This window comes from Bactrocera oleae, chromosome X, assembly GCF_042242935.1.
Source record: "Bactrocera oleae isolate idBacOlea1 chromosome X, idBacOlea1, whole genome shotgun sequence".
NCBI lineage: Eukaryota > Metazoa > Arthropoda > Insecta > Diptera > Tephritidae > Bactrocera > Bactrocera oleae.
In genome coordinates, this window is record NC_091541.1 from 15,194,449 (window position 1) to 15,215,990 (window position 21,542).

The 21,542-nt window shown below is 35.2% G+C and overlaps 2 protein-coding genes across 2 annotated transcripts; both read left to right on the forward strand.

Moving 5' to 3' along the window:
- The first annotated feature begins 1,627 nt into the window (after positions 1–1,627).
- On the forward strand, positions 1,628–4,823 carry LOC138858069 (uncharacterized). The gene is made up of 3 exons (XM_070112536.1): positions 1,628–2,104; positions 2,159–2,345; positions 4,801–4,823. The coding sequence occupies exons 1-3, from the start codon at positions 1,628–1,630 to the stop codon at positions 4,821–4,823; spliced, it is 687 nt and encodes a 228-aa protein (XP_069968637.1).
- Positions 4,824–8,248: 3,425 nt separating this feature from the next.
- LOC138858070 (uncharacterized) lies at positions 8,249–20,899 on the forward strand. Its single transcript, XM_070112537.1, has 2 exons — positions 8,249–8,966; positions 20,835–20,899. Exons 1-2 carry the CDS (start codon positions 8,249–8,251, stop codon positions 20,897–20,899), a joined length of 783 nt encoding a protein of 260 aa, XP_069968638.1.
- The last annotated feature ends 643 nt before the right edge of the window (positions 20,900–21,542 follow it).

Sequence of the window (21,542 nt, forward strand, 5' to 3'; positions counted from 1 at the left end):
TGTTTTGTAGGTTATGTCAAGACCTTTCAAATTATGTATAGTGTTGCCAGATACGAGCTCTGTAGCGCTTTGTACATAGCCACGAAATTCAAAAGACAAAAAAGCGGAAGGGAGATATATGATAACCTTATATATATAAATGATCAGGATGAAGAGACGATTTGAAATCCGGGTGACTGTCTGTCCGTCCGTCCGTCCGTGCAAGCTCTAACTTAAGTAAAAATTGAGATATCTTTATGAAACTTGGTAGACATGTTTCTTGGTACCGTGAGACGGTTGGTATTGCAGATGGGCGTAATCGGACCACTGCCACGCCCACAAAACGCCATTAATCAAAAACAAATAACTTGCCATAACTAAGCTCCGCAATAAGATACAAGACTGTTATTTGGTACACAGGATCACATTAGGGAGGGGCATCTGCAGTTAAAACTTTTTTTTAAAAAGTGGGCGTGGTCCCGCCTCTAATAGGTTGAATGCGCATATCTCCTAAACCGCTAATGCTATAACAGCAAAATTCACTAGACGCAAATGTTTTTAGCACTTCTATTGACGGTGTGAAAATAGTTGAAATCGAGTGGCAACTCCGTCCACTCCCCATATAACGGTACTGTTAAAAACTACTAAAAGCGCGATAAATCAAGCACTAAACACGCCAGAGACACTAAATTTTATCTCTGAGATGGTATAAGCTGACTTTACAGGAACCGCGTTCAAAATTAGACAGTGGGCGTGGCACAGCCCACTTTTAGGTGAAAACCCATATCTTGAGATCTGCCCAACCGATTTCAACCAAGTTCGGTACATAACGTCCTTTTCATGTTTCTATGTCATAGTGCGAAAATGGGTGAAATCGGACTACAACCACGCTTACTTCCCATGTAACACCATTTTCAATTCCATCTGATTCTTTCACTTTCCACTATGCAAATCAGGTAACAATGATTATATCGGAGTAAAACTTTGCGTGAATAATGCAATTAAAGTATGCCACCTTGCGGCCAAAAATTGTCTAAATCGAACCAAAACTGTTCAAACCCCTAAGTACGAAATATGTGGACCCCAGTGCCTATAGTTGACCTTCTACCGAAAATATCAGCCAATCCACAAAAAAATCTCAAACGAGTATACCATTTGACTTTGCGAGAGTATAAAATGTTCGGTTACATCCGAACTTAGCCCTTCCTTACTTGTTTAATTTAGTGTCAAGCAAACAGTACAATAAAAAGGAAAAAATGTCTTTTCCAAAATACCTAGAACAGTTTTTAAGAAAATATAACGATTTAATTGATAATGAACATAAAATATATTTTTATTCTATAATAAATGAATTGCGGTCATGTTTATCAGAACCATTCGTATATTCACCCAATGGATTACACAAAAAAAATTGTCATTTCACTGATAATTCAGACGAGGAAATAGTAGATATATGTAATTGTATTTCGCTTTATTCCCGATATAAAGCAATGAAAAAACTGTATAATTTATATGCTATCATGTTTAAGGAACCTAGATGTATGTAATCATCGTGAGAAAATGAAACAAGAAGATATAAATATGAACTTTATTTTATAATAGTCTAATTGTAATAACATATTTAACGGAAACACATTAACGTGGAACAATGGATTCTGAAAATTATTTAAACTTTGATAGTGATCAACAAATGATACCATATGTTGTGTTCGATCAAGAAGAATTCAACAATATGTTAAGAAGGTTCGATGAGAAACTTCAAAAATTAGAAGAAAACGCTCAATCCCTACAAGGAACAACATTTAATACGCAGCTTCAAAACTTAGAAGATCCCACTCAACTCCTACAAGGTACAACAGAACCCGCTCAACCCCTACAAGGTACAACTGAAGTGAAGACAAATAAGCGTAAGAGACAACGACCTTCAAAGATAATACAAGCTGAAGGTTCTATACAAAAAACCGCTCAACAAAAAGCTAACACACAAAATGTAAATAAGTGTATTGATCTTTGTAAACCAACACTAGCAGCTGTTCCTGAAAATGGAATTATAGACACTAAAGGGTTATTAACTGTTGGAAAAATTACTTTAAGTGAAAAGGTGGGAGAAGTTCCCTCATTTGAAGTTAATTTCAAAAATGACGGAGATATTCAGAAATTAAAATTTTTAATTCAAAAGTGGTTTGATGATGAAATTAAATCGGAAGATATTGATTTGGATTGCACTACAACTTCTGCAAAAAAACATAATATAAGCTGTGATGTTGAATGGGTCCGTGAAGATAAATTTCTTAAACAACTTTTAGGAATTGTATATAAATATAAAGGTGTTGGCGGTTTTGCTCGTACTAAGCTCTTGAAAAAAAGTTTATATGCATTCATTGAATTTAGTTGTAACAAATGTTTTATTTATAAATGTTCAAATGTTTTAAATTTGATATAATATAGTTAAAACAAATGATATGAAAATATAAAAAAATAATTAAAACAATTTTGTTTCTTTTATTATTTTACATTCGTCAAAGTTTACTGCTGTTCACTTACAATGCGCCCCGGGACCCCCCAAATCCCTTACACGGGTCTATCTAAGCACCACAAGCACAAAACCACAAAATATACAAAATTATTTTTTCCCTTTGCACTAAAATGGTGTAAAATTTAGATTTATATAAAATTCTCACGCTCACACACACACACACACACACACGGGAGCGATGCGACAGTTTTGCGGTTTTGCAGTTTTGCGGTTTTGCGGTTTTGAAGTTTTGCGGTTTTTTCCCTTTGCACCAAACTGGTGCAAGGAAAAGTACGAAAATGGTGCATGCAGGCTTGCACCAAAGTGATCTAGAACCGGCATTTCTGTACTCCTTTTTTGTCTCACTATCGATAGTTTACTTTGACTATCGATGGTTAATGCCCTTACTAGTTTTACCAACAATTTGTATGAAATTGCAAGATTTCACTTAATAAAGTTACATATTTATAGTCTAGTTATACCAAATGTTAAGTCTAATTTTGGATTACATTCCGGCTATTCACGGCTACGGAAATTCAATACATTGAAGGAATTAGCGCGGAAACTAACACAAACACACCGTGCCACTCATAAGACCAATGCGTAAGAAAGGTGGGAACGATCACACGTACACAAGGGTTTCGATTAGAATTGTTAATTGGGCCTTAAGAAACTCATAGAAACTTAGAGAAAATGTTGTGGAAATATTTACATTTAGGTACGAATTTCGAATGTTTTAAATTGTCGGCTGGACAAAACCTCAGTTATTCATAAAGTTAATAATTTGAACAAGTAAGGAAGGATAAGCTCGGAACATTTTGTAAGCTGTAAACGAACATTTTATATTCTTACAAAGTTAAATGGTATACTAGATTTTTTATATATTTTTATAATTAGAAGTAGGAACTGTTGCCTCAGTTATTTACATTCACAGTAAAATTAATTGGAGCAATTTGTAAACTAAATTCACTCAAATTTTTAACTTCCCGCTAAGAAAATGGAAAATTTTCTAAAAATCGGGAAGATATTGGTTTCACCCCATTTTGCAAAAATCGAGTTCTCAACAGATCTCGACGTTTTGAGGGTCGAGGAAGCTTCCCCGAACATTTCTACGATGATGTCCGTATGTCTGTATGTATGTGTGTGTGTGTGGATGTATGTGACCCTCTTATAACTTTTAAACGGCTCAACCGATTTGAATAAACTAAACGGCATTCCAAAGGGTTTCATTGCACTTGAATTTCGTGTGAGTTTGGACCCAATCGGACCAGTAGATTTTGAGAAATCTTAAAAATAAAAATTTATATGAAGAACACCTTTGGCTATTTATTGAGGGTTGGTAAAGAGATGAAATTATGGCCCACTTAAAACAATATACATCATTGTTAACAATATTAATACATGCTTTTTTAACTGCAATTATTTTCGGTAGTGGTATATATTATATAATGAGCCTCTAATTGGTAGATATTTATTTATGTTTACTTTTAGATGAATAATTTAATTTAGACTCCAACCACTATCTCGCTATTGAAATGTGTTCATTTTTTCAATCAATTTACTAAACTTTTCTTTAATTATATCTCCAACATTGCTGTTCTCCATAAATGCTTCAGTCATTAATGTTTGGTGTGACAATATAGCAAATTCTTCAATATATTCTTTTATTTGAATATATTATATTTGCAAAATAATTCAAAGTTAAATTTGATGCTTTCATGCTTTTCTATAGATTTCTGTAAAAGTTCAGTTAATTCATTTAGATGTTTTTCAAAAAAATGTTCAATAATTAAATCCTTGGGCTCGTCGTTTTCCAAAACATATGTTTCAATACGATTATTAAACATAGAATTAATACATTTCACATTATTATTTACACTATACATACAATTTTTTTATGTATGTTTGTTCTCACGTGTGCTGTCCATTCATTTTTTTTCACTTGCACTTTACATTGTTCGCAAAAAATTATTGTTTTGGATCTTGATGTTTCATTGTAATATACTTGTTCAAACTCCTCTGCCGAACATATGTCTTTTCACAGAAACTACACGGATACATTTTTTGTGAAATAATTGTTTTAGAATCCTGATGTTTCATTGAAATATGCTTATTCAAACTCCTCTTCCGAACATATGTCACAGAAACTACACGGATACATTTTGATTTTTATTTTTTTATTTGGGAGATAATTCGAAAATTTAAAAAACCTTATGATGAATGAAATTCAAACAATGGTGAAGTAAATTTTTCTCCACGTTTAATAAATTCGATGTAAATTGTATTATTATTCAATGTTTCAATAGTTGAATCTTTTAAGGAGTTGTAAGATTCTGGAAGAAAAAGAACATATTCATCTAGTTCAATCATCAGTTTATCACCAAACTTTGTCTTCACTCGTATAGCTTTTAAAACTCTTAATTTTTTATTAATTGGTACATCAATCGCCTTCAATATTGGTTTTTGTGTTTTTTCCTTTGAAACTGATTTTAAGCCTTTAAGAGCCTGCTTCATGACTACAATAAGAAGATATTGTAGAGTAACAATGAAAAAATAATATATATTTATATATATATATATAATACACAGTATATATATATTACACAGTTTATTACCGTTTATTTAAAGTTTTAGCGTTTAATAAATATTAAAAAATAAATTGTTTCAACAACAACCGCTTCAAACAATTAACTGTATATTTTCACTGAAAAATGTGTAATTTATATGCATGGGGACAAGTAGCCTTATCTTTCTAAATGTATATATATATATATATATATATCTATACAGTATAAGTACGTGTTTATCGGTATCTATTTTGAGGTTTATTGATATACTGTGCAGCGGAAATTATAGTTCCGCAAACCACCAGTTTCGCACTACTAGTACCCTACTTGTTAATTTTTATACTCTCGCAACCTGTTGCTACAGAGTCTAATAGTTTTGTTCACCTAACGGTTGTTTGTATCACCTAAAACTAATCGAGTTAGATATAAGGTTATATATAAGGTTGTCATATATCTCCTCTCCGCTTTTTTGCTCTTCATTCAATGCTTTATAAAAAGTGTTGCAGTGATCGGATTTAGTCAAAATATGCGCCGTTTTGTTCGATGATCTCTTTTCATCTATACGGCAACTTCATAATACCTTCCTCGTAGAAGCCCCCCTCCTTATTTGCGAAGAATTCGGACAGCCACTTTTCACAAGCATCTTTTGAGTTCCACTTCACACCACCAAGGGCATTCGCCATGGACAGAAACAGGTGGTAATCACTTGGCGCTACGTCCGGGCTATATGGTGGACGCGATAAAACCTCCCATCTGAGCTCCCGTAGCTTCTGACGAGTCATCAACGAAGTGTGTGGTCTGGCGTTGTCCTGGTGGAACACTACACCCTTCCTGTTGGCCAATTCTGGACGCTTCTGGTCGATCGCCTGCTTCACGCGGTCCAGTTGTTCGCAGTAGATGGTAGAATTAAGCGTCTGGCCATATGGGAGCAGCTCATAGTGGATGATTCCCTTCCAATCCCACCAAACACACAGCAAAACCTTCCTGGCCGTCAATCCCGGCTTGGCCACTGTTTGGGACGATTCACCGGCCTTCGACCACGACCGTTTTCGCTTGATATTGTCGTATGTGATCCATTTTTCGTCGCCAGTCACCATCCGCTTCAAGAATGGGACGAGTTCGTTCCGTTTCAGCAGCATATCGCAGGCGTTGATTCGGTCCAGAAGGTTTTTTTGCGTCAAATTATGCGGCACCCAAACATCAAACTTTTTTTTGTATCCAGCCTTCTGCAGATGGTTCAAAATGGTTTGGTGACTAACTCCCATCTCCTGGGCGATGTCACGAGATGCCATATGCCGGTCTTACTCGATGAATTCCATTTTGATCGGTATTTGTCGTCACAGGTCTTCCGCCGGCTGGCTTATCCATGGTGTCGTTTTCACCGGCTCTGAATCGTCGAAACCATTCCTCCGCGGTTCGAAGTGATAGAGTACCATCTCTAGCAGATTTGCCTTTAACTAAGGAAAACTTTAAAATAGCGCGAATTTCGGCGTTAGTGAACTCCATGTTCACACGTTTATAACTGTTGAACGCAATATCCAAACTAATCATGCATAGCGTTGTTTTGTAGGTTATGTCAAGACCTTTCAAATTATGTATAGTGTTGCCAGATACGAGCTCTGTAGCGCTTTGTACATAGCCACGAAATTCAAAAGACAAAAAAGCGGAAGGGAGATATATGATAACCTTATATATATAAATGATCAGGATGAAGAGACGATTTGAAATCCGGGTGACTGTCTGTCCGTCCGTCCGTCCGTGCAAGCTCTAACTTAAGTAAAAATTGAGATATCTTTATGAAACTTGGTAGACATGTTTCTTGGTACCGTGAGACGGTTGGTATTGCAGATGGGCGTAATCGGACCACTGCCACGCCCACAAAACGCCATTAATCAAAAACAAATAACTTGCCATAACTAAGCTCCGCAATAAGATACAAGACTGTTATTTGGTACACAGGATCACATTAGGGAGGGGCATCTGCAGTTAAAACTTTTTTTTAAAAAGTGGGCGTGGTCCCGCCTCTAATAGGTTGAATGCGCATATCTCCTAAACCGCTAATGCTATAACAGCAAAATTCACTAGACGCAAATGTTTTTAGCACTTCTATTGACGGTGTGAAAATAGTTGAAATCGAGTTTCAACTCCGTCCACTCCCCATATAACGGTACTGTTAAAAACTACTAAAAGCGCGATAAATCAAGCACTAAACACGCCAGAGACACTAAATTTTATCTCTGAGATGGTATAAGCTGACTTTATAGGAACCGCGTTCAAAATTAGACAGTGGGCGTGGCACAGCCCACTTTTAGGTGAAAACCCATATCTTGAGATCTGCCCAACCGATTTCAACCAAGTTCGGTACATAACGTTCTTTTCATATTTCTATGTCATAGTGCGAAAATGGGTGAAATCGGACTACAACCACGCTTACTTCCCATGTAACACCATTTTCAATTCCATCTGATTCTTTCACTTTCCACTATGCAAATCAGGTAACAATGATTATATCGGAGTAAAACTTTGCGTGAATAATGCAATTAAAGTATGCCACCTTGCGGCCAAAAATTGTCTAAATCGAACCAAAACTGTTCAAACCCCTAAGTACGAAATATGTGGACCCCAGTGCCTATAGTTGACCTTCTACCGAAAATATCAGCCAATCCACAAAAAAATCTCAAACGAGTATACCATTTGACTTTGCGAGAGTATAAAATGTTCGGTTACATCCGAACTTAGCCCTTCCTTACTTGTTTAATTTAGTGTCAAGCAAACAGTACAATAAAAAGGAAAAAATGTCTTTTCCAAAATACCTAGAACAGTTTTTAAGAAAATATAACGATTTAATTGATAATGAACATAAAATATATTTTTATTCTATAATAAATGAATTGCGGTCATGTTTATCAGAACCATTCGTATATTCACCCAATGGATTACACAAAAAAGATTGTCATTTCACTGATAATTCAGACGAGGAAATAGTAGATATATGTAATTGTATTTCGCTTTATTCCCGATATAAAGCAATGAAAAAACTGTATAATTTATATGCTATCATGTTTAAGGAACCTAGATGTATGTAATCATCGTGAGAAAATGAAACAAGAAGATATAAATATGAACTTTATTTTATAATAGTCTAATTGTAATAACATATTTAACGGAAACACATTAACGTGGAACAATGGATTCTGAAAATTATTTAAACTTTGATAGTTATCAACAAATGATACCAAATGTTGTGTTCGATCAAGAAGAATTCAACAATATGTTAAGAAGGTTCGATGAGAAACTTCAAAAATTAGAAGAACCCGCTCAATCCCTACAAGGAACAACATTTAATACGCAGCTTCAAAACTTAGAAGATCCCACTCAACTCCTACAAGGTACAACAGAACCCGCTCAACCCCTACAAGGTACAACTGAAGTGAAGACAAATAAGCGTAAGAGACAACGACCTTCAAAGATAATACAAGCTGAAGGTTCTATACAAAAAACCGCTCAACAAAAAGCTAACACACAAAATGTAAATAAGTGTATTGATCTTTGTAAACCAACACTAGCAGCTGTTCCTGAAAATGGAATTATAGACACTAAAGGGTTATTAACTGTTGGAAAAATTACTTTAAATGAAAAGGTGGGAGAAGTTCCCTCATTTGAAGTTAATTTCAAAAATGACGGAGATATTCAGAAATTAAAATTTTTAATTCAAAAGTGGTTTGATGATGAAATTAAATCGGAAGATATTGATTTGGATTGCACTACAACTTCTGCAAAAAAACATAATATAAGCTGTGATGTTGAATGGGTCCGTGAAGATAAATTTCTTAAACAACTTTTAGGAATTGTATATAAATATAAAGGTGTTGGCGGTTTTGCTCGTACTAAGCTCTTGAAAAAAAGTTTATATGCATTCATTGAATTTAGTTGTAACAAATGTTTTATTTATAAATGTTCAAATGTTTTAAATTTGATATAATATAGTTAAAACAAATGATATGAAAATATAAAAAAATAATTAAAACAATTTTGTTTCTTTTATTATTTTACATTCGTCAAAGTTTACTGCTGTTCACTTACAATGCGCCCCGGGACCCCCCAAATCCCTTACACGGGTCTATCTAAGCACCACAAGCACAAAACCACAAAATATACAAAATTATTTTTTCCCTTTGCACTAAAATGGTGTAAAATTTAGATTTATATAAAATTCTCACGCTCACACACACACACACACACACACGGGAGCGCTGCGACAGTTTTGCGGTTTTGCAGTTTTGCGGTTTTGTAGTTTTGCGGTTTTTTCCCTTTGCACCAAACTGGTGCAAGGAAAAGTACGAAAATGGTGCATGCAGACTTGCACCAAAGTGATCTAGAACCGGCATTTCTGTACTCCTTTTTTGTCTCACTATCGATAGTTTACTTTGACTATCGATGGTTAATGCCCTTACTAGTTTTACCAACAATTTGTATGAAATTGCAAGATTTCACTTAATAAAGTTACATATTTATAGTCTAGTTATACCAAATGTTAAGTCTAATTTTGGATTACATTCCGGCTATTCACGGCTACGGAAATTCAATACATTGAAGGACTTAGCGCGGAAACTAACACAAACACACCGTGCCACTCATAAGACCAATGCGTAAGAAAGGTGGGAACGATCACACGTACACAAGGGTTTCGATTAGAATTGTTAATTGGGCCTTAAGAAACTCATAGAAACTTAGAGAAAATGTTGTGGAAATATTTACATTTAGGTACGAATTTCGAATGTTTTAAATTGTCGGCTGGACAAAACCTCAGTTATTCATAAAGTTAATAATTTGAACAAGTAAGGAAGGATAAGCTCGGAACATTTTGTAAGCTGTAAACGAACATTTTATATTCTTACAAAGTTAAATGGTATACTAGATTTTTTATATATTTTTATAATTAGAAGTAGGAACTGTTGCCTCAGTTATTTACATTCACAGTGAAATTAATTGGAGCAATTTGTAAACTAAATTCACTCAAATTTTTTAACTTCCCGCTAAGAAAATGGAAAATTTTCTAAAAATCGGGAAGATATTGGTTTCACCCCATTTTGCAAAAATCGAGTTCTCAACAGATCTCGACGTTTTGAGGGTCGAGGAAGCTTCCCCGAACATTTCTACGATGATGTCCGTATGTCTGTATGTATGTGTGGATGTATGTGTGTGTGTGTGGATGTATGTGACCCTCTTATAACTTTTAAACGGCTCAACCGATTTGAATAAACTAAACGGCATTCCAAAGGGTTTCATTGCACTTGAATTTCGTGTGAGTTTGGACCCAATCGGACCAGTAGATTTTGAGAAATCTTAAAAATAAAAATTTTGAAAAATCTTTTTTTCGAATTTCTTCCAAACGACTTGACCGATCAACACCAAAAACTAATCAGTTCTAAACCTTAAAAAAACACATCGTTTGCCGCCAACCGGGTCAAAATCGGTTGATTTACTTGCGAGATATTGAAAACGAAAAATTTCGAAGAGCTCAAAAGCAGTGAAAAAAGCGAAATTTGAACGTTAGCATATGAAATTAGCGGGAAGTTGCAGGGATGGCCCTTGAGGCCAACCGTTTTCCACATTTTTTTTGTATACGCTTATAATTGATTTAATATAGAATGCATTACAACTGTATTGAGAAGTATGAAAAGAAATCGTCTTCTGATAATGAATAAAAATTTTTTTATATTACATCATTATTATTACAGATGTTTAGCTTGAAAATAATCAATATTAACAACTTTAAAAATTATATTATCATATTAATTTGTATATAATATTTACAACATTTATCATAAATTTTTATAGAGATTCTTATAGATATATTCAAATTATATTTTTTTTCATCACGCCAGGAACAACGCTTGCAAATAATGCAATTTTGTTTCGAAAATAATGATTCTGTGCGGAATACGTATCGCGCACTAAGTTCTTTTTTTAGCGATGAAGCGCACTTCTGGTTGAATGGCTACGTCAACAAACAAAACTGCCGCATTTGAAGTAAAGCTAATCCTCAAGTGTATGTAGAAACACCGTTACATCCAGAAAAAGTGACTGTTTGGTGCGCTTTATGGGCTGGTGGAATCATTGGTCCGTACTTCATCAAAAACGATGATGGCCAGAACGTTACAGTCAATTGTGATCGGTATAGAACCATGATTACTAACTTTTTTATTCCTGAATTGAACAACCATGAGGTCCAGGAGCTATGGTTCCAACAAGACGGTGCAACATGTCACACAGCTCATGCCACAAACGATTTATTGAAAGACACGTTTGGTGACCGCCTAATTTCACGTTTTGGACCTGTGAATTGGCCTCTAAGATCTTGTGATTTAACACCGCTAGACTACTTTCTGTGGGGTTATGTAAAGTCATTGGTCTATGCGCATAAGTTTGGAAGACAACATTTGCCGTGTTATTGCCGATATACGCCCAAAAATGTTGGAAAAAGTCATCGAAAATTGGACTAAGTCCGAGCCAGAAATCAAGTTTAAAATGTAATGCCACAAGATTATCTTTCGGATAAATAAAATTCATGTCAATCGAATAGTCTATCGTTGTTTTATTGCAATTTAAAGTTCTATACCTCTAAAAAAACACCCTTTACACATAAATTAAATTTTCTTAGTTAGATTATTTACATATTTTTCTTTATATTGTCTTAAAAATTACTGCCATCTAATTCGATTAAAAATTAAGAACTATTGCACTAAGTCTGAAAACTTTAGTTCGAAATAGAGACACAAATACTGTCATGATAGCTCTGTACTGTCTCAAATGTAATTGCATTAACATGGGAAGCATCTCTGCCCAATCAATTTGTGTAACGGCAGATGTAGTTGAATATTTTACACCAAGCAGGGAGCTAAAGTTTTTTTCTTGGAGCAGATTTCTTATTGTAGTCCCTGTAGACATTAAACAATAGTTAAAATCTCCAACAATTAGCACATTATGATTGCATAACTCAGAGGTAAGGGCTTCCTGAAGTTCTACAATTAAATGTTTGACAGAGAAAGCTAAATTTCTGTATAGAACCAGAATATTAATATCGAAACTGCCCCGTTTATTTCTTGTTTCCGTGATATCTATCCTCAGCTCGTTAATTGGAGTATTTCCTGGTATATAAAAACTTTCGCAAGGATAACTCCAAGTTTCTATTGTACAAAACATAAAATATTTCAAGATAACATCAAATAGTCGCTTTTTATATAATTAATGAGAGCGTGAAGATTCTGAACATTATGGAATAAAATTTGATGTTCTTATGTTCGGGAAATTATAAAATTGAAACTTTTTGTCAGAGCTTTATTTGTGTTCAATTCACTCAGTTCCTTAAACACAGGATTCGATTCAGAAAATTTGTTAGGAGGAATAATATTTCCTATGATGAATAGACATTCTGCAGAAGTAGCTAGACTACAAGCGACATATTATATATTGAAGCTCTGGGCATTCTGGGTCGAGTATGAACAACAACTTTGTTATATGTGGCACCCTGACTTTTACTGAACAGTTCATTCAATTGAAATTTGTTCATTTCTTTTATATTGAATAGATTTTAGAACTTTTTCAATTGGTGTCCAGAAACTGAGGATGAGGCTTTTTTGATCGTCCTATCAAACCAACAGAAGGTTCCAAAAATTTAGTCGACAGAGTTGTTCGAAAAGAACAATGGAAATCAATTTGCATAAGTTGTCCAGCTGCCCCATTAACCCTTATGTTAATAATCAACTTTACCGTCGTCTTTTAGCAACCTGGTACTAAGTATTAAAAATTTTGTTTATTTTATTTAAAAAAAATTTTTCTTCAAATAATTATAGTCAGTGACAATTAAAGGAAAAAATAATAATAGCAATGTAAAATCTTGAATGACATCTGAAACCTATTTGGGACACCCCATGTAGTCGGTCGGCTTTTATTGTTCGGAGCCGAGCAGATGCCGTTGGAGAGAGAAAGAAAAACTCAAGGTTATTTTTTGTTTAAGTATGTAACAGATTGTTGGTGGGATCAGACGGGTTTCATTTGGTGTTCTCTTGACAGGGAAAAATAAAGCTATGGAACAATTATCGAGAGCTGACTATGCTCGGTAAGTAAACGTTACATATATTTAACATTTTTAAATATTTTAATTACATTTTGTGCAACCGAATGGAATGAGTACTTGAGGAAACTACTTAGAGAACACATCAGTGATTCAAGAAGGGTTTCTGATAGCGATGACGGAGACTGGATTCCAGCAAATAGAGCTAGACATCAAAATCAACAAGGTAATTCAGTGCGTGACGAACCAGAAGATTCCGAAGATACAGAAGAAATCGCTGAAGAGAATTCAGCAGTAGAAGATGAAGTAAACTATTTGTTCTTAGCAATGATTGAAATAATAATTATTTTTCTTAAATAACTAATTAATGTTGTTATTATTATTTTAGGAAGAGCTCAAGAACCATCTGGGAGTTTTATTGCCAAAGATACAACAGTGTGAAACAAAACTCCACCAACTCAGCATCAGACCGCAGCTCATAATGTTGTGCGCCAGCGGAGTGGGCCTCATCGCAGTACGGAAACGTTGTCAATAAGCGAGACTTTCAAAAAAATTTTTACCTACGAAATGGTTGATATAATCGTCCGTCACACTAATAAAAAAGCTGAAGTAATTTTCCAAGAGTACAATGCTAACCATCCAAACTCACAGCATCAATAGAAGTCCGTTACGATTTATTCGTTCTTCGGTATCTTGATTTGCGCTGGAGCAAATAATTCGAATACAGATCATACATTTGACATGTGGCACTCCAATTCTTATCCGCTGTATGGCGCGACGATGGGATTAACGACATTCCATAATATTCTGCGTTGTTTGTGATTCGACGATGGTAATACTTGAAGTGAACGTAAAAAAGAAGACAAGGCAGTAGTGAAAGAATTGGCGGCTCCGTACCGAGGTAGTGGTAGAAACATCTGCATGGATAACTTCTTTAGTACTGTACCAGTTGCTAACCATTTGTTGTCGTGGAATATTACTATTATTGGCACGCTTAAAAAGAATAAACCTTACATCCCTAGTGTTATGGGAGCGAATAAGACACGGGAGCAGTATTCGACAGTTTTTGGATTTCACGAAAAGGTTACCATGTGTTCCTACGTTCCTAAAAAAAATAAAGCTATCATTCTGATATCGACAATGCATTCAGATATGTCAGTTGGTGATGACACTAAACGAAAACCAAAAATAATAAATTTGTAAAATAAATATAAAGCTGGAGTTGACACAATGGACCAAATGGTGCGGAGATACACCAGTCAACGACGATCTTCGAGATAGCCAATGGCAATGTTCTTCAACATGCTAGATATTTCTTCACTTGCGGCATATATAATTTATTATGAACATAATAAAATGGTTGTCAAAAAAACGACAGAACGTCGTCAATTTATGCGTAAACTAAGTGAAGAACTAGCATTGCCGATGATTGAACATCGCATGACAAATCTACTAGTAATGCGCCACTTCTCAACAAAGATTGCAATTGAAAGTGTATTAGGCCATATACTGACAGAAAGAGTCCTGATAAATCCTGGTCCAGAGACTCCAAAAGATAAAACCGGAAGGTAAAAGAAATAGGATCTTGTCATGTCTGCAATGCTTTGCCAATAAGAAGACGGCGAAAGTAACGTAAGACCTGTGCCAATTGTCACCAACCTGTGTGTGACGAGCACTCAGTTAATCGTGTAAAATGTGTTCAATGTCATTAATTATAAAAAATTGTAATTTTTCTTTATTTTTTTATTAAAATTTAGTTGCATGCATTAATAGAAATTATATACAATTTTTTTCCTATGCTTTCCACTGTGGACCTGGGTACCCGGTTTCTAATAGGGCGATGGCTAGAGTTTAAGCTAATTTAAAAAAAATAAATAAAAAATAAATCAATTAAATGAACTCACAAATAGCTTTCTTTTAAGTTAAAAAACGACGATTTGAGAGCTTAAAATTAAATATTGAATTTTTTTAAGCTATTAACACAAATACACAGCGGTGGGTACCCCGTTACTAACATAAGGGTTAACCAAGCCATCACAAGTGTTTATATTCACTGTAATTACATATTTGGCGGAAGTTTTGAGTGTCAATTCATAGGGCAGTCCCTACCTTTCAGAAGTTTAGAAAATTTTAACTCTTTCCAATATATTCTTATTTTCACTTATACCGATTACTTTAACTGAGTCTTTTACAGTTGAAAGGATAGCTTCAGTTGGGATTCGACTGAGCTTAAGGACAGTGGAGAAATTCGGCGAACGATTTCACACATTTTCGGCAATAAACTTCTATATATCAAATATTTTACGTTTATATAAAGCCAGTCGGAAGTTTGAACTTTTTGCATAAAGTACGGGTACGGTACACTTTAGTTCGAGTCAGCGAAAATTATATTAAGAAGTAAACAAAAAACATCTTGAAATGAGATATTTATATGTATGAATGTGATATTAACTCGACCAAAGTGGGTAAATTTTTTATTATAAGCTTATGTCGAAAACATCAACCAGAGATACGGAATTCATTATATGAAGCTGTGAGGTTTAGACAAAAGTATTTACTAATTTCATTCTAATTCAGTGTCAAACCACATAATTTCCACTAAATTTCGTTAAAGTATCACATTTTGATCAACAGGAACGGTTTGAAGTCAGGTGGAAAGACGGAAATCATATATATATTGGGGATAGAGAAAGATATTAGTTTTTCATTGCTCAGCTATACTCTAGAACATATTTGAAGCTATTTTATACATAAAAAAAATATTGATACTCACTGACCGACATATTCGGCATAAAACTGGTTTGAACGAAAAGCATTATAAGTAGTATAAGTAAGTAGACTAATAAAATTCTCCCACTGTTTCATTAAGGTACCTCATATACCATCACCAATCATATGAAGTAAAGTCAGACGAATGTTCGAAAATCCTGATATTACAAGTAGTTACATGGGAGCTGGGTAAAATTTACCATTTACCTAAAATTCACCCGATTTGCCCCATTTTAGGCACAAATGTACCTTGTTATGAGAAAAACACGCTCTCTTATTTTAATTGTGATGCAATTTAAAATGGTGTTATATGGGAAATAGGCGTGGTTGTAATTCGATTTCCCCCATTTTCGCACTCTAACTATAAATATAAGAAAATGTTTCGTACCGAATTTGAGTGAAATCGGTTAAGCAAACCCCAAGATATAGGTTTTCACCTAAAATGGGCGGTGCCACGCCCACTGTTTTATTTTAAACGCGGTTCCTATAAAGTCATCTCATACCATCCCAATGATAAATTTTAATATCTATGGCGTGTTTAGTGCTTGACTTATCGCACTTTTAGTAGCTTTTAACAGTACCGTTATATGGGGAGTGGGCGGGGTTTACAGCCAATGTCACCCGTTTTCACACTGTCGATAGAGGTGAATTTTGCTATTATAGCTTTAGCGGTTTAGAAGATATGCACACTAAACCTATTAGGTTAGGGGGCAGGACCATGCCTACTTTAAAAAAAAATCCTTCAGATGCCCCTTCCTAATGTGATCCTGTATACCAAATAACGGTATTATATCTTATTGTGGAGCTTATTTGTATTTTGATTAATGGCGTTTTGTGGGCGTGACAGTGGTCCGATCACGCCCATCTGCAATACCAACCGTCCTACAGTAAGAAACATGTGTACCAAGTTGCATTCAGATATCTCAATTTTTATCCAAGTTACAGCTTGCACAGACGGACGGACGGACAGACAGTCACCCGGATTTCAACTTGCCTCTTCATCCTGATCTTTCCTATATATAACCCTATATCTATCTCGAGTAGTTTTAGGTGAACAAAACTATTATACTCTTTAGCAACATGTTGCGAGGCGAATTTATAGAGAAAAACACCATTTTAAATTGCAAAGTTCTAAGTTTTGTAGGAAATTTACTACTCTACCAAAAAGTCTTTTTTTCTCTATTTTGGTTTTTTGTGTTTATTTTTAACGTAATCAAAAAATTATTTAAACCAACACAACACAAAATCCATGAAACGAAATAAGTCTTCAAGTAGTTGAAAATGAGATATGAATATTTCTATTCGATCATAAAAAAAATAGATAACGGTAATGCGGAGAACCTTTCCGTTACAACTATGAGCTGATACTTGGAGAGCCTTTGTTAGAGGTGTCTAAACAAGAACATTCTTTTTTTTTTACCCACCCTAATGCTCATACATACTTGTACACCCAAAGCATTAGTCTGCCTACAGTGAATATAAAGGGATATGACATTAAATAATTTTAATTTTAGAGAGTCGGAGAAAATTTTTAGCCACGCTAATATGTGATAGAAAACCAGCCCTAAAGACTAAACACATCAACACATTCTTATTTTATGTACCTTCTTATAACTCGTCAGCTTTCAGGGCAGTTTATATAATAACATGAAAAGTTGTGGACATATGTAACTTTATTAATTTTTTTGTATTTTTATTTTATAAAAAACCAAAGACTATTTCACAAAAATGAAGTGTACAAAGACATGGTCTCTTAATTTAAAACAGCGGATAGTAAGTAGGTTTAAGGAGAAAACTATCGATATTATCTATAGTATTTTTTGAATCTATCGAGTGGTCCGACTATCGATAGTTTTGCAGCTCTAGCATTTTACAGGTTTTTGATTAAGGCGTTTGTGGGCGTGGTCGATCTCACTTTTATTTATATACAAGTTATCGGTTGCACAGACGGAAAGACGGACAGACAGACAGTCACTCGGCTTTCAACTCATCTTATTATCTTGATCATTTATATATATTGTATATAACTCTATATCTTATTCCATTATTTTTAAGCGATACGAACAACCGTTAGGTGAACTGGACTATTATACTCTGTAGAAACATGTTTCAAGAGTACAAAAATAGAAAAGGCAACATAAACCAATAATCACATAGGTAAATCTAACAAAACTCACGCATCCAGTTATGTACGCCAACCTGAGTACATTTTGATATTTGATTTGCTGTTATTTTTCGGAAAAAGACAACGAGTTTTTAGTTTAGTTTGGTACTAATAAGTTCAGTTCGTACATTGTCATTTGACTGTCGTATTTTTTATAAGACCTGGTGGAAAGTATTAGTCGCATGTTGGAAGGTAACCGATTCATTCAAATAGACTTGAGTATGTTATCGCTTATTTCGCTGCCTACTAAACTACGCATCTCGCGCAGGAGTTGTGATGGGCGCATGTCACTAAGCTCTTGTTCTTGTAGTGTAGGGTACATGTCGCTGTTCGGTGGATTGAGAATAATGTCACTTATTTGTGCTAGCACGTTGCTTTTTATTGCGGCCACGACAGTGTGATACTTGGTCTTATCGCTCGTTATCCATGCAGCAATAAATTGTGACTCCCCTTGGGCGATCCAAAGTTCTGGCTTTGCGTGCCAGAATGGTAGAATTTTGATGGACACTTTAGCAACTTCCACGCTGCGAGGCTGCAAATTTTTTGCCAACTGATTTAGCGCGTCCTCTTCGGCCTTTTTTGCTTGCGTCGGCGTCACCAATATGTGGGATGTCCACAACGATGTTCAATTAGTTACTTTCCAATAAATGATATAATGTGATTACCTCCAAAAATAGTGAAGACGTGCTTACAGCTGGACGATGCGTGATGAAAAGGGAAGATGAAGGTACGTCAGCATGACAGATAGTGTAGGTTGAATGTTGCCACCTGCTTTATAAATAACTCTGCAGAGTTGCATTTGTGATTTCCAATCAAGTTATCGAGTTGTGGTCACGCGTTGTTGATGGCTGTCTAACTAGAGAACTTAGAAGAACGAGTAGGTGCAGGTTCGACAGCGAACATTTGTAAAATTTTATCAAGGAGTTCACCCCATACGCAGGAGAAACAAATAACATTTCTCGCTTTTATAACAGCGGTGAATCTGTACACATACGCTCTCTTTACATAACCAACCGACGAATATTGAAGAGAATATAATACGTATGCCAAACTGGGAATATTGATATGGTATTTGCAATATATTATATTTCCTTTTATTGAACTATTATTTTATTTATTAATTTTTAAACTATTTTATGTTAATTTATTTTTACTTTATTATGAGAAATATTACAAAATACTTTTAAATTATTACTAATAAATTATTTTGATATAGTTCTTAAAATAGATCATGTACTTGACACAATTATGGAGTCATAAAAGCACAGACTTGTGTTTTGCCGTCGGCATTTTCATATCATGTGTACATGTAAAGAAATATGAAAGAAAAATATTTGTAAATTTGTCTACAAACAACATATGTATCTAGATAAGAACACTCATTACTTCATATGAAATCTCCGTTGACACGGTCAACCAATGATCGAAGCTCACGTTTTTATGTCAAAGAGTCAATCTGTCGAAGGACTGATGCGACGACAAGGCGTCACAACATTGTGATGTTGGTAGAAAATCCGAGATGTGCCGAAAAATAAACGAGCGCTCGCCGATTGTCACCTATCCCCTTGTCGCTCTAACAGAATAAAAATCTTGTTGTGTGATTTACTACAAATTTAGGATTTATCAATTTGGCTGCCATATTGATTTCTTACGCTGCTCATGCTATTTGAAAGAATTGTTGTTTTTGTATAACAATGTTTGTATTTTTCTATGCATATATATGTATATAGGTTCTTATTTAGATGTGCGTATGCATTACTTATTTTGCAATGTCATACGTACATTTGTACATACATACACATTGAAATTAGAAAATTATGAAAATAGTAAAATATCATTTTTTGCATACTCTTTCACATTTTATCAATGTAGCATTTGTGCAAAAAAAAAACATATTTTATCAATTTTTCATCATAACAATCATTTATATGGCAAAAAATAATCATGCATATGTGCAGTGACATTTGTATTTTTTGTTCAAAGTATTTAATTTTTCTCTTTATGTTGGTAGATACGTATTTTATCAGAGAACGTTGTTATAAATTCTCATTTCTACTAAATAACAGCAAATACTACAGAAAATGGTGAACTCTTTGATCTCAATTTTTCAGCTCTGTTAGCCGTCCAATCGAGCATCATACAAAATTCAATTGGCACCTTCTCGTTCTTCTAAGTTCTGTGGTCTAACAACTCGTGCTACCTTAGATGTGGTCCAACGCAGTCCATCGCTGTCCAGGTATCTCGCAATCAATGCGCGAGATGATTATAGTTAACTTCTTTGGTCTATTACGTTGGGAGCTTTACTTCGCTCTCTTATCGCTGGGCTTGTGGCTCAGTAATCACAACAATAACAAGATGGTATATTAAAACGGCAAACCAAGTATGTTTATTGAAAGTAAAATACTAACTAATTATATTACACAATTGGACTTAAAGCTAAACCTAAAACGTGGACCCATAAGCTACTAAACTACCGCCGGCAAGCCGACTCAGCATAAGCGATAACGTAAACATTTGCATAGTCAAATATCAGGCAACCGCAGCTGACCTAGTAGTCAGGCCTCAGTCATGCGTCAGCGAAATATGTCTCAGCTTAAGCGATAACGTAAACATTTGCAGCATAATCAAATATCAGATTACCGCACCTGACCTAGTAATCAGGCCACTGAACTCACGCGTCAGCTAAATATGTTTGGAGCAAATGGGTAAAGACAGGTGAAAGTTTCTTGTGTTATCTCCTGCGAAACTTGTCTTCTCTTTCAGATTTGGCATATGGGGAAAAAGCCGCTTCAGATGACTCTGAGAACAACACCGGCGATAATCCATAGATTGAATGAGTCGGCGGACACCAGCTCGTGGATGACACAAAGATTGACATATTTCATTCTATGGAGTTGCGGCATACTCAAGACTGGATCGTGACTAACGATGCTAAGCAGCGGAGACCCGCTATGCCTGGCTTTCTATTTAGTATCTGACGCTGGTTCACATATTTCGTGCCATTGATGATCGCAGAGAAACGGAAGGTGATGAGGTGTATCCGATCCGTAGTAATCTCTGGGCCATCGTCTGTACTGACCCTTGCTGAGAGCATAGCACAGTTGATAATTATGACTCCATCATCTACTTGCGAGATAGGCTTCAGATGGCTTCGCTGAGTGCGGCAGGAGGCCACGCCGCCAGCATGCAGTGCTCTTGCACAGGTGTATTGTGCCGTTAACTTGCAAACGGATGCGAATGTTGTTGTTACGCATTCGTTAACCGCTAATACGTCATCATTGCATTCGGCTACGGTGTCATTTTGTAGCTGTAGTGTTACATGTTGATGTGATACCGGTAAGATGGTGACTCTGGTACAGATAAACGTAATTCTAGACTAGGCTATGAGTAAATGAATTATATTCTCGGATTGTAGGACCTTAATCTTCGATGCTTCAGTTAGGCTAACTATAAGGATCTCAACGGGGTGTT

What these genes read in the sequence shown, in the direction of transcription:
- LOC138858069 (XM_070112536.1), top strand. Translation starts at nt 1,628, where the DNA reads ATGGATTCTGAAAATTATTTAAACTTTGATAGTGATCAACAAATGATA. An exon ending in GAGAAGTTCCCTCATTTGAA is followed by an intron (nt 2,105 to 2,158) that starts GTTAATTTCAAA and finishes TTAATTCAAAAG; the next exon opens with TGGTTTGATGATGAAATTAA. An exon ending in TACTAAGCTCTTGAAAAAAA is followed by an intron (nt 2,346 to 4,800) that starts GTTTATATGCAT and finishes ATGTTTCAATAG; the next exon opens with TTGAATCTTTTAAGGAGTTG.
- LOC138858070 (XM_070112537.1), top strand. Translation starts at nt 8,249, where the DNA reads ATGGATTCTGAAAATTATTTAAACTTTGATAGTTATCAACAAATGATA. An exon ending in TACTAAGCTCTTGAAAAAAA is followed by an intron (nt 8,967 to 20,834) that starts GTTTATATGCAT and finishes CTTCTCTTTCAG; the next exon opens with ATTTGGCATATGGGGAAAAA.